The sequence below is a fragment of the Aethalodelphis obliquidens genome, unplaced genomic scaffold (assembly GCF_003676395.1).
Source record: "Aethalodelphis obliquidens isolate GAN/ISIS:26980383/991018 unplaced genomic scaffold, ASM367639v1 scaffold94, whole genome shotgun sequence".
In the NCBI taxonomy this organism is placed as follows: Eukaryota; Metazoa; Chordata; class Mammalia; order Artiodactyla; family Delphinidae; genus Aethalodelphis; species Aethalodelphis obliquidens.
In genome coordinates this window covers 2,400,243-2,413,533 of record NW_020838038.1, presented here as the reverse complement: position 1 = coordinate 2,413,533, position 13,291 = coordinate 2,400,243, and the positions used below count along the sequence as shown (strand labels likewise).

Below are 13,291 nucleotides of genomic sequence, written 5' to 3'. Positions count from 1 at the left end.
CGTGGCTCGTGCTCCCTGCTTTTAGGCTTCCCAGGTAGGTGTCAGCCTCCTCAAATGCCAGGAGACACATAAAATGGCCTCCCTGTGGTTTTCTGGAAGCTCACCTGAAAGTAAGGGAGCATCTCCATCCACCCATCAGCTCTGTGGTGTCTTGGGTACTTATTTTCACCTACACACATTCACACGTACTTACTTCTCTCTTTCTATCTAAGTTAAAACCATATAACTTTTGTAAACCAACATGAAGGACAAAAAGAAACCCATTATTGTCATAGGTTGAATTTTTGTCTCCCCAGATTCATGTCCACCCAAAACCTCAGAATGTGACCTCATTTGTAAAGAGGGTCTTTGCAGATATAATTAGTTAAGGATCAAGATGAGATCATACTGGATTAGGATAGATCATAAATTCAATGACTGATGTCCTTATAAGATGAGGGGACACAGAGAGATACACAGAGAAGGAGGCCATTTAAAGACCTAAGCAGATTGGACTTATGCCGCCACAAGCCAAGAATGCCTAGAACCACCAGAAGCTGGAAGAGGCAAGCAAAGATCCTCCCCCACAGCCTTTAAGTGAAAACTTCATTTTGGACTTTTGACCTCCAGAGCTGTGAGAGAATAAATTTCTGTTGTCTTCAACCACCAGATGTGTAGTAATTTGTTATGGCAGCCCTAGGAAACTGATGGAATTTTTAAGGTTTGGGAGTTTTAGTCTGTTATCAGTGATATTGCTTTTTTTGGTTTGGATACATACTCCAGCCCTGAAGCTTGAAAATTACGGCTCTGTAAAACACCTAAGAGCAATGTCCAGAATAAGTGAAGGTCAATTAGTGGTTACCTAGGGGCAGGATGGGAACGGGGACTAACTACAAATGGGCCCGAGAGATCTTACAGGGGTGATGGAAAGATGCTAAGACTGGATTGTGGTGATGACTGCTCAACCTGATAAATTTACTAAAAATCACTGAATTCTACACTTACAAAGGGTGAATTTTATAGTATGTGGTATGTAAATTATACGCTAATAAAGTTTATTTTAAACAAATCTAAGAGCAGAGGATAATTTAGGAGCCCAAAACCATGGCATCTAGTCTCTGGCAAGTAATTCCCTCCCCCTCCCTCCCCCGTTTCTCCCTTCCCCATTCTTCCTTCCCCCTCCCTCCCGCCCTCCTCCCTTCCTCCCCTGTCTCCCCTCCCTTCCTCCCTCCCCTCCTTCCTCCCTCCCTGCTCCCTTCCTTCCCTCCTCCCTCCCTCCCCCTCCCCCGCGCTCCTTCTCCTTCCCTCCCCTTCCTTCCTCCCTCCCCCCCTTCCCTCCTCCCTTCCTTCCGATTTTTTAAAATTTAAGAGCTAATATACTGTGGTTGTTAGTCCCCAGTTCATGCATCTGCGCCTCACTGTGATGCACTAAAATCTCTTATCCCCCAAAGCTGAAGGTCCCTCGAGCAGTTCCTGTTCTCAAGATGGATGAACCATCTTCAAGCACCGCTCTAGCTCAGTACGACAGCGACTCCAAGAAAAACTGTGGCTCCCAGTCAAACGTCAACACGTGGTTTATGCCCAGAGAAGACTGCCCTGACTGGTGGCAAGTAAGAGGACTGAAAAGGTAAACCCCAGCTTCCAGTCTGGCTGTGCGGCGCACAGAGTAGACACTGCCCCACTGCCTTGGAGCTGAGCCTCAACTCGGTCCACACAGGCCTCAGCTGACATAGAGATGCCCTCCGAGAAAATGGTCGGTGCCTGAGCCGGAAGCCTGGGTAGCGGTGGCCCTGCTGAGACTCAGTGGCACAGACTTTCCATTTAGATGATCATATCTAATGATCTAAGTAATACTTGAGCATTTTATTCCCTTTCCTTTCTCTCCCCTCCACCTCCAAATAACCCCTTGTTCCAGAACACCAAATCTTTCAACTACATCCTCTGTCTGAGAGAGCTTCGAGTGGGTTACCTTTTAATGCACTTCGGCATCACTGGCCAAATGACTAGTCGATCGAGTGAGGCCATGGCTGCCTTCTCAGGATGTACACCTTCGCCCACACAGTCTTCTTTGCCAGTTCCTCTTTTCACTTAACATCTGGGACATTTTTCCCATTTGAATACATGAGAACATACTAAATTTTTAATTTTTTAAAGTTTTAATTGTGGTAAAACGTCATGTAAAATTTACCACCTTAGTCATTTTGCAGTGTACAGTTCAGTGGTGCCCATTACATTCCCAGTGCTGTGCAACCTGCCTGATTACTTTGAATGTCTGTATAGTATTCCCCCATGTGGATAAACCTAAGCGATGCACAATTGATGGATACTCTCCACGTGCTCTTAAAAACCACAAAAAGGCTAAATAAATCGCTTAGCATTTTTTTTTCACTTAGCATTTTTAAATGAGCGTTTTCTTATGAAGAACTGAAGGGAAAAAGCTATGTTCGTGAGCAAGGCTGTTTGGGAAGCTGGGGAAGGAGGCATTGCTGTGCTGGGGCTTCTCCAGGCATTCACTGAAGTGTGGTTTTGAGAAAGACCCTGGGCTGTGAAGGCAAACAGGAAGTAGGTCCTACATTCCAAATAACACAGCCTTTGGACTTGGAGAAGTCAGTACTTCCCCATGCTCCGCTTTGCACCCCAAATGAGACAGATAAAATGATGGGTGGCAGAGGATGAAGAGAATCCTGCAGATCCATCTGTGTCCACATGGAGTTAAACGGTTTGGTATTTTCAGGACTTTCCTTTGCAATTATAACAGCAAAGAGGAAAATAACTTATTTTAAAATATATCAGCAACAGAACGCTTGCATACATACAAGAAAATCAGGGCAAACCCAGTCAAGATGATTTATTAATCCAAGTTTTCCTTTGTTTGGGGTTATTAGGAGCCATTATTAAAAATTCTCTTTTCTTTAGGCATCCTGTCAAACTACTGCTTTTTAGTGGAGTCCCTGCAAGGATGAAAATGTGAAAATGACTCATTAGCTTCCATTTCCAAACCAAGTGACATATATGGGTCAAACTGTGAAAGCTGAAACATATCTAACAAAACTACTTTTGTCATTTAACATTTATAAACAAACATCAATTTATGAAATGCATCCCTCTTTTTTGTAGCAGTGAAGAGCTGGCATGCAGTAACCAAAGGGAAAGAAATGCTGTAGATCACGGCACCCTAAAGATGTCATGGTAAATCACATTCAGATATTCTTTTACACCCAGGATTTCTTCCTTTGGCAGGAAAACTAACCACATTTGGGATAATTTTGCAACTAGCCTTTACTTTTTAAGGTAAATATAAAACAAATCCAGCTAGTTTGCTTCTCTGAACCCTGCAGGTGGTCTCAGTTGATGGCTTCTGGGTCACGCTGAAATTTCCCACCCATGGTTCATGATATACACTGGTGTTCTCGTGAACACGGACACACCGGGCTCAGGCATCTCTAGCAGGAGGGAAACCAACGTAGAGTTGAGTAACTCTTCTCTGAGAATAGCTCTATGCACAACCAAGATTTTCTCTAGCTTTGTATCACGGCTCTCCCGGAAGCATCCTCATTTATTTCACGAGCCTGCTCTTCTGACAGAGTCCAAGAAATCTACATTCCTGGGGGCCTTCTGTATCAAGGAGCCAATTTCTCATGAAACTGGGCATGAGCTCAACTTTTAAGCAATTCTCTCTTCACTTTGCTGACACCTTCCCAAGTGCAGAAAAGGGAAAGCTAACAGTCCAGATTTTACTCACATGGATGAAAGCAGGGTGGGATCTGATATGGCACTGGGAGGCACCTGGATTATTTCTTGGTGGGGGTTTTTTTTTTTTTTTGTATTCATGTCATTCCCTCTCTTCTTAAGGGGATCCCCTGAGTCAAGTTCATCTGAAGAAGAGGAAAACCTTGATGACTATGAGTGAGTTTTGAAAGTCCTCTGTGTTTCTCTAAAACTAGACATAGATGTTTCTATTGTTTTCTCCCCCTAAGGTTACAAGCAGATGGTTCAAACTTGCTCAGGAGGCTGTATTTACATGGAGGCACTCATGTGAGGTTCTGGGCCATGTATCTGGAGGATGGGTGACAATGAACTGGGTTGTGGCTAATGAAAGTATTTTTCCCCAGTCTGGATGATCTAAACCAGCTGCACACATTCCTGGGATCTATCACACACCTGGCCTCCTCTTCATTTCGCTTTGACTTCATAGATGCAGCCCATGACATTTCTGCTGATTATTTCTTCCCTGGAGGCTCCTTGCCAGGATGACGTTTGAAGGCTCTTATTAGCGTTGAGTCCAATTGTGAAGTTAGTTATGATGCAGTAATTTTACAAGGTAGCACAACCGAGCCTTGAATATCACAGCATTTATGTTGAGAGATTCCTATTCCTAGAGTGACCTTATCATTGAACATCCAAACTAGGACACTTTAGAAAGAGAAAGAGTGCACTGCTCAATGTTACATCTGGACATCAGGCATAAACTGGACTCCTCTGGGCAAATAAGAACGTGTGATCGCCCCAATTATACTGAGACAGGGTGGTCTTAAGTGGTTGTTAAGGTCCTTTCCAAAATCTAAGACTCTACCATTCGACAACAAATAGGGACAAAATAATCGTCTCCTGGACTTAAAGTCTGGCATTAAGGAGAGGTGGGAGTAATGGCACAGTGCATCTCTCAGACACCTGCTACCCAACAGCAACCAATTCAGTTGGACACTAGGATAACACATATTTCTAGTTCTGGTTTTGTAGGAGTGCTGTTATTGATTCATTGGCTACGAGCGCAGTGAGGGCATTTACAAAGTACATGTCACTCTTCACCACCTTCTAGTTCCCCTTTAACTGTAGCTTCTTCCCCAACATCTACCCTCTGGAAAGCAACTACTGGAATCATTCAAACTAAGATAAAAATGACTGAGATACAAAATGTAAAACCGACAGCTAGTGGGAAGCAGCCGCATAGCCCAGGGAGATCAGCTCGGTGCTTTGTGACCACCTAGAGGGGTGGGATAGGGAGGGTGAGAGGGAGGGAGACGCAAGAGGGAAGAGATATGGGAACATACGTATACGTATAACTGATTCACTTTGTTATAAAGCAGAAACTAACACACCACTGTAAAGCAACTATACTCCAATAAAGATGTTAAAAAGAAAAATGACTGAGAAATGCTAGCACAAAAATTATTCAAAGATATTTATACTTCAACAGGTGACAAAGACTTAAACCAAAGGGAGAGAACCTCTAATCATGGATTTTAGTCTTTCGCATTTAGATGAATTGGAAGGTTTTCTTTGACCTGGAAAGCCCAGATCTGACCATATAGACAATCTCTATCTCCATCATTTCTAGATTCCAATGGGGTGTGAGAGGCGTGCATTGGGGAAATGATCAGGAAAGATATGCAGGCCCCACCCCAGAATCATAACTGGGTGGCGGAGACTTAGGAATCTGAGTGTTTAGCAGCTCCTCAAGTGATCCTCTTGAACAGCCAGGTTTGGAAAACCCTGATCTGGGTCAATGCCTCATTTTACAGGTGAGAAACTTAAGTGACAAGTTATGCAATTAAAACCTATTAATTCTCAAAATGGAATTCCTTTCTATTGCAGCTGGTTTGCAGGTAACATCTCCAGGTCACAATCTGAGCAGTTACTGAGACAAAAGGTAAGTAGTCTAGTCTTTAAAATAGCCTCTAAGAATGTCTTTCTATTGTTGGGCGTGGAGGGTAATGCACTGCTCATAGAAATCTTACTGCTAATTATACAGTCAAGACGTCATAGTGTTAATTGCCCACCCTGTGGGTTACCAGGCCCTTCACATCTAGCCACTTCCTCTAAGCCCAGTGCTCTATAATAAACCACTCCAAAATTTAGTGGCTTGAAACAACAAGCTTTATGATTCTTCACCGTTCTGTGAGTCAGCTGGGCCGGCAGTTCTGCAGGTTTTGCTCAGGGCCACTCATGTGGCTGCATTCAGCTGGTGGATTGACTAAGGGTGGGCTCAGCTGGGGTAGTCAACCAGGGTGCCATATTCCATCTGCATGTGGCTAACTTGGGCTTCCTCACAGCATGGTCATCTCAAGGCAGTGGCTGAAGAGGCCAAGCCCCACAGTTCAGTGCAAGCAATTACAGAGTCTCAGCTTTTGCCATGTCTGCTAATGTCCCACTGGCCAAAGCAAATCACCTGGGCCAGCCCAAAGTCGATGTGGGAGGGGACTACACAGGGCAGGAATATACAGAGAGATGATTTACTGGGGGCCACCTGTACCTCATACTTCAAGCCTGTCACTAAAATCATTAGCACCTAAACCGGAGTACAGCAGATGTAATGGGGAATAAATCTATCGGATTTTGGTACTAATTGGTAATGGACTTTCCAATTGCAAACTCTTTTGACCTACAAAAGTGACACTTTGCTATAGTTCAACCTCATACGACACACACCAATTATTTCTTGGAGGGGCCCTAGTGAGAACGTGGTGGTCACTACCTAACTCGCTATTTCGCCACATGCACAGTTTAATATCCACTTCGTCTAAATCTAAATCTGCTTAGAATCAGCACATTACAAAAGACAAGTTGAGCATAAATTTAATAAATGATTTGTTCTGCATCTTTGGTTTTCTAAAACCTTCCAAGGGCATGATATGGTGATATGTGGTTTTAAATTTTATTTCTGAAAGATGAAAACGTTAGGCTTGCACAAACACAAAACAGGGAAAATTATCAGAGAAGGTTAAAAATTAACTGGGGAGGAAGAGTTGAAGCACACAGGGTAGATCTATAAAGACACTGAGTGAGAGAAGGAGGAAAGCTAAACCAGGGGTCCCTTCTGTGCCAACTGGTGAGTAATCTGTACCATCAATGTCTAAAGTGGATCTAAAAGATCTACTTTCCGACCAACCTACCAGGGCAAATCGTTTTCAAGAATAATGAAAATGTTTTCTGTCCCTTCCACACTCTCCTTCCTATTTAGGGAAAAGAAGGAGCATTTATGGTTAGAAATTCCAGCCAGCCGGGAATGTACACAGTGTCCTTGTTTAGTAAGGCTATGAAGTAAGTATGATGCGGACTTCTTTCATCTTCTTGTGTATGTTCTTTGAATATGCTGGTCATTCAGTCACATTTGGGGATAAAATCCCATCTTTAAGCTCTGGAATTTGGGATCAAAGTATTTCTGTGGAATGTGACCATTCGTAGTTGCCTTCCCCCGCCCCACCCCGTACTATCAAGAGGCTGTTTTCTGGGCGATTCTCTCCTGCCCATCCCAGACCGCAGCAGAGCGCCCAGTGCATGGCGAGCCTTTAACATTGGTTAAAGGCATCCTGCGTCATTCCCCCTTGATTCATCCTAAGCCTGGAAAGAGAAAAATAATAGCAATGGTGCCTCTACACTCTTGGCCCTAGCCACCTGCTGAGCTGAGAAACCTAGCCCAGTGTCTGGTTTTTAGTAAGTCTTTCCAGTGCGAGCAGGAGGTTGAATCAGTGTAGCTGTGTTCCCTGCATGGCGTCTTTCTGGGGTGCTGTCCTGTTGGTGTGGTTAAGAGTTCTGGTGTTAAGCTGCACCTCTCAGTCCAAATCCTGACTCTGCCATTTCAAAACGTTATGACACTAGGCAAGTTTCTTAACTTCTGTGCCTCAACTTCCTCATCTGAAAAGTGGACATAATAACCATTATTATGTTCTATGGATGAAGTGGGTTAATTCACAAATTGGATCAGAACAGTGCCTGACACAGAGCACACACTTAATAAAGTAATAGTAATCACTAGCATTGTTGTTGCTGGGAAACAGTAATTCTACCTGCCCTCCTCCCCCGCATGCTTAGGTATATAAGGCCCCACGGTTACCTCAGGCAAGTCACCCTCACCAACATTAGGGTCCCCCTCCAGAGTCTTACAAGCCACTTTCCCATTGGTTGTTAGCCTTTTTGTTCCTTCTAAACATCCTGTGAAGCAAACAGGAAAGCTGTTTTTATTTACACCATTTTACATATGAGAGGACTGAGGTTCAAAGAGAGCTTTTCTTTTTTCTTTTTTTAATATCTCTATTGGAGTATAATTGCTTTACAATGGTGTGTTAGTTTCTGCTGTATAAAAAAGTGAATCAGCTCTACATATACATATATCCCCATATCTCCTCCCTCTTGCGTCTCCCTCCCTCCCACCCTCCCTATCCCACCCTCTAGGTGGTCACAAAGCACTGAGCTGATCTCCCTGTGCTATGCGGCTGCTTCCCACTAGCTATTTTACATTTGGTAGAGTATATATGTCCATGCCACTCTCAAAGAGAGCTTATAAAGACCACCCTCAAAACTAATAAATGACAGACTTGAAGCCAGGCCTTCAACAGCCAAGTTCATGTTCCTTCAATCATATCCCTGTATCTATGCTGAAACCACCCAATGTTTTGGAATGAGAATCTGGTCAAATCTCGATTAGGGCCATTTGAAAAAAAAAGTCTATGTGTGCGACCCCTTTTTTAATACTTGGATTGAACGACCTTGAATGACTGAAGGGCCTTGGTGGTTTCTCCATGTGCCCTGCCTTGTGGTGCATATATGTATTTTTTAAATAATTAAGTGATGAAAAAGTTATTTTATTTCGGGAATTTTTTTTACAGCGTACCTACCTCCAATTTGAGATAACAGCATGTACCATAAGCATTCACATGGCATTTTCCAGTGCCAGAAGCCACATCCCCGGTGCACCTCATGTACTAGCTTGCAAACTTGGATGCTGACTAAAGCCAACCCAGTAAGAAGGGGGAGAAGGCTTGGTTCACTGAATATCAAAAGCTCTATGGCTGAATGGAGAACAGTATGGAGGTTCCTTAAAAAACTACAAATAGAACTACCATATGACCCAGCAATCCCACTACTGGGCATATACCCTGAGAAAACCAAAATTCAAAAAGAGTCATGTACCAAAATGTTCATTGCAGCTCTATTTACAACAGCCCGGAGATGGAAACAACCTAAGTGCCCATCATCGGATGAATGGATAAAGAAGATGTGGCACATATATACAATGGAATATTACTCAGCCATAAAAAGAAACGAAATTGAGCTATTTGTAACGAGGTGGATAGACCTAGAGTCTGTCATACAGAGTGAAGTAAGTCAGAAAGAAAAAGACAAATACCGTATGCTAACACATATATATGGAATTTAAGAAAAAAAAAAGTCATGAAGAACCTAGGGGTAAGGCAGGAATAAAGACGCAGACCTCCTAGAGAACGGACTTGAGGTTATGGGGAGGGGGAAGGGTGAGCTGTGACAAGGCGAGAGAGAGTCATGGACATATACACACTACCAAACGTAAGGTAGATAGCTAGTGGGAAGCAGCTGCAAGGCCCAGTGATATTGGCTCGGTGCTTTGTGACAGCCTGGAGGGGTGGGATAGGGAGGGTGGGAGGGAAGGAGACGCAAGAGGGAAGATATATGGGAACATATGTATATGTATAACTGATTCACTTTGTTATAAAGCAGAAACTAACACACCACTGTAAAGCAATTATACCCCAATAAAGATGTTAAAAAAAAAAAAATGACTGGGAAAAAAAAAAAAAAAGCTCTATGGCCCTCAGGGCCTCCAGTTCAGGTTCAGCCAAACCTGATGTCAGAAGTCCTCTTAGTTAAGCTTCTTGACACCAGATTCATTTTTGAAGGTGGCTACATAGAAAAAAAAAATCAGCAAATAGATGAGGAATCAAATGAAAAGAATCCCAATGAAAGACTACAGAAGCCTTCTTTAATGAAACACCATCATTCGGCTGGAGTGAATGTGATGCTCAGACCAAGAGCCAATGAGCCATATGCAACAAGAAAGCATCCTTTCTCCTTTTTATAACTGTGATTCTAACGAGGCTGACATTACAGCAACAAGAATATATTAACAGTTTCTTATGTGCCAAGCATAGTGCAACTGATATATACATACTCTCATCTGAGCTTTCCAACAACTGGATGAGGTAGCTAGCCAGCAATAGAAATGCACTCAAAGCCCAGTTCTTGACTGCTACGCTAAACTCTAACATCTAAGACAGGCATATCATTCCTGGTTAGCCTAAATCAACGTGCATCAATTCACCACTATTTTCTACAAGTAGAGCAACAATGGGAAAAAGGCACAAGTTCGCATGAGGAATTTAAGGCTATTCCCACCAACTGCAACCTGTACACTCCACTCCCAAAAGAGCTTCCCATCCACAGCCTAATGACCTTTGCCTCCCACCTTTTAATCTCCATTACTATCCTAAAAGAGAATTAATGTTCAGAATAATGATCCTAAAAACTGCAGGGCTCTCAATCACCAAAGGAAGATGCCGGCTTTATACTTACTAAAGGAAGAACGGTACAGAAAGGGGGGATTTTATTATAGATGAATTCTGTATGAGCACAAAGGATCCACTGAGTTCAGAGAGGAGCCCTCTTCCGAACTTATGGATTATCGTGGACACCTCCAGAAACACACTAGATGTCAAGACTCAGAAGCCACCTCTGACTTCCCTTTCTAAACTCTGCAAATGCACATAAAATAATGATTTAACCATTATGTAATCAAGCTTCACTTGTTTATTAAAAACATTCTAACATTCTTTCTTCCTTACTAGTGATAAAAAAGGAACCGTCAAACATTACCATGTGCATACAAATGCCGAGAACAAATTGTACCTGGCAGAAAACTACTGTTTTGATTCCATTCCAAAGCTTATTCACTATCATCAACACAATTCAGCAGGTAACTTGGTTCAGTTTTTCTTTTATGGGTCCTTGTTGATAAATATAAATTTTCTTGGATATTACTGACCCTCCTAATACTCTTTTTTTAAAATTGAAGTATAGCTGATTTACAATGTTTTAGGTGTATAGCAAAGTGATTCAGATATATATAATATATATATATTCTTTTTCAGATTCTTTTCCATTATAGGTTATTACAAGATATTGAGTGTAGTTCCCTGTGCTGTACAGTAGGTCCTTGTTGTTTATCATTTTATATACAGTAGTGTGTGTATCTGTTCATCCCAAACTCCTGATTTATCCCTCCCCCCACTCCTAATACTCTTAATTATATAAGGAATCATGAAAGTAGGGGAAAAATGCTCTCAAGCCCTATGACTGTTGTGATTTTTAACCTACATTTCCTGGAATATAACATTATATACTCTATAATGCCAGGAAAAATGAAGTTGAGTGAGTTCAGTGACTTAGAAGTAGAGATTCTCTTTATAAAAATATTTGCAGTTTTTTTCCTGCCTACAGAAGTAAGATGACTGCAAAATTCAAGCAATATAGAAATGTGCATCATCGGAGAGATAACCTTCATGGACAAGCTGGTGTCTATTTTGACAGAATTTTTTTCTATGCTGACACTAACATTTATTATTCATTATATATATGCATATATATAATATATATGTATGTACACACATTATATGTTTACAGATATGAGATCATTCTATACATACTACTTTTCAGCCTGCTTTCTTTACTCTGCATGTCTTAGAAGTCTTTCCATGCACATGTGTATAGCTCACTCTGATCTGTTTAATGGAAATCTATTGTAGAATTACTCCGTAATTCATTCACCGAACCGTATACTGATTAGCAGTTGGATCATGTACAATATTTTCACATAACAATGGCTGTTTCATGCAAACATAGCTCTGTGTACCTGTATGAGTGTCTCTGTAGCCAAATTCCCTAAAAGTGGAATTTGAGATAATGGTTAAGAAGTTTAAAATTCAGACACTGTCAAATGCTATTCAGAAATGTACGCTCCCACTAACAGCAACACTTCATCCTCACTGACCCTGGGTGCTATCACTCTTTTTAAATTTTGCCTAATTGACTGATACAAATAGTATAAAATAATATAAAAATATATAGAAATCCCTTGTAATGGAAGTATTAACTAACCTTATTGTGGCAATCATTTTGCACTGTAGACATGTATCAAATCATCACAGTTGTACACCTTAAGAGTTACCTATGTTATATGTCAATAAAATCTCAATAAACCTAAAAAAAATGAAATTTAAAAATCCACTCTAAATGTCTTATCTGGACTAGTTCCACTTACAGGCAGTGACTGGATGAATTTCCAACAGTTAGTAAAACTAAGCTGTGGGATCAGCATCAAACTTGTGCAACTCTACCTGACCTGATCACAGGCTCTTACTCCTGGTGTTGATTTTGGTTTTTATTTGTATTTTTCCATGGTCCCAATTTCTTCAATTGTGTATTTTAACATGTAGCACCTGAAAAATACACTTTGGAAAAGGTATTGTATAAATAGATGTCTCCAAGTGGAATGATTCCACTCCAGAGGATACACAAGAAATTCCCCAGGGGATTGGAAGAAAATACTAAAATGTTTATTTAGATTTGTTTCTAAAATCTAATTCTCTTAAGTTTTCTATTTGTGAGTATATTTTATGATTCATATATTGTATCAACACAGCAGCAATTATATATACACATATTTTGGAGGAGTATGTTAGTTTTTTTTTTTTTTTTGCTAATTAAAGGTGCAGGATTTACAAGAGACCACTCATGTAAAAACTAGATAAGTAATAGAGAAAAAAGGAAGGAGAGAAACGAAACATGTGTGAGAGCTCCCAGGACTTGGAAAACATCACACATTTAAAGCAAGAAACATACATTTTTAAAAATGAGTTATTTTGAGCCACTATAAATACTTTGATTATTTTAACCCAGCTTTACCATAACTCCATGTAAACAATTAAAATGACTTGACCGTTAAATGCAATTTAGGAATAAGCTCATTTTTAATTTTTTTTATTTTTATTTTTGCGGTATGTGGGCCTCTCACTGTTGGGGCCTCTCCCGCTGCGGAGCACAGGCTCTGGACGCGCAGCCCCAGCGGCCATGGCTCACACGCCCAGCCGCTCCATGGCATGTGGGATCCTCCCGGACCGGGGCACGAACCCGTGTCCCCTGCATCGGCAGGTGGACTCTCAACCACTGCGCCACCAGGGAAGCCCAAGCTCATTTAAAAAAAAAAAATTCAAGTGGTTTACTTATCTTGTACCCTTGTGTACTGTTTGGATTTGTTTTTTTTAACCAAATGTATGTGCTGTGTGTATAATACTTAAATATGGGAGTATAAAAAGATAGCAAAATACCTGAATAGCCATTTTTCCAAAGAAGATATACAGATGGCCAAAAGACATATGAAAATATGCTCAAGATCAGTACTCATCAGAGAAATGCAAATCCAAACCACAGTGAGCTATCACCTCACACCTGTCAGAATAGCTACCGTCAAAAAGTCCACAAATAACAAACGTTAATAAGGATG

At 41.3% G+C, this 13,291-nt stretch overlaps 1 protein-coding gene across 3 annotated transcripts in view; it reads left to right on the top strand.

The window, feature by feature from the left end:
* The window catches only part of BMX (BMX non-receptor tyrosine kinase), a 49,752-nt gene that overhangs the window by 18,880 nt on the left and 17,581 nt on the right, over positions 1-13,291 (top strand). For 2 of the 3 annotated variants that reach the window (XM_027095752.1, XM_027095750.1), the window contains 6 exons: positions 1,431-1,606; positions 3,097-3,168; positions 3,832-3,885; positions 5,575-5,629; positions 6,941-7,020; positions 10,578-10,705. In XM_027095752.1, the coding sequence (XP_026951553.1) occupies positions 1,431-1,606; positions 3,097-3,168; positions 3,832-3,885; positions 5,575-5,629; positions 6,941-7,020; positions 10,578-10,705 (565 nt within the window). The remainder of the gene's footprint in view (positions 1-1,430; positions 1,607-3,096; positions 3,169-3,831; positions 3,886-5,574; positions 5,630-6,940; positions 7,021-10,577; positions 10,706-13,291) is intronic. The other variant, XM_027095751.1, reaches the window with a different exon arrangement.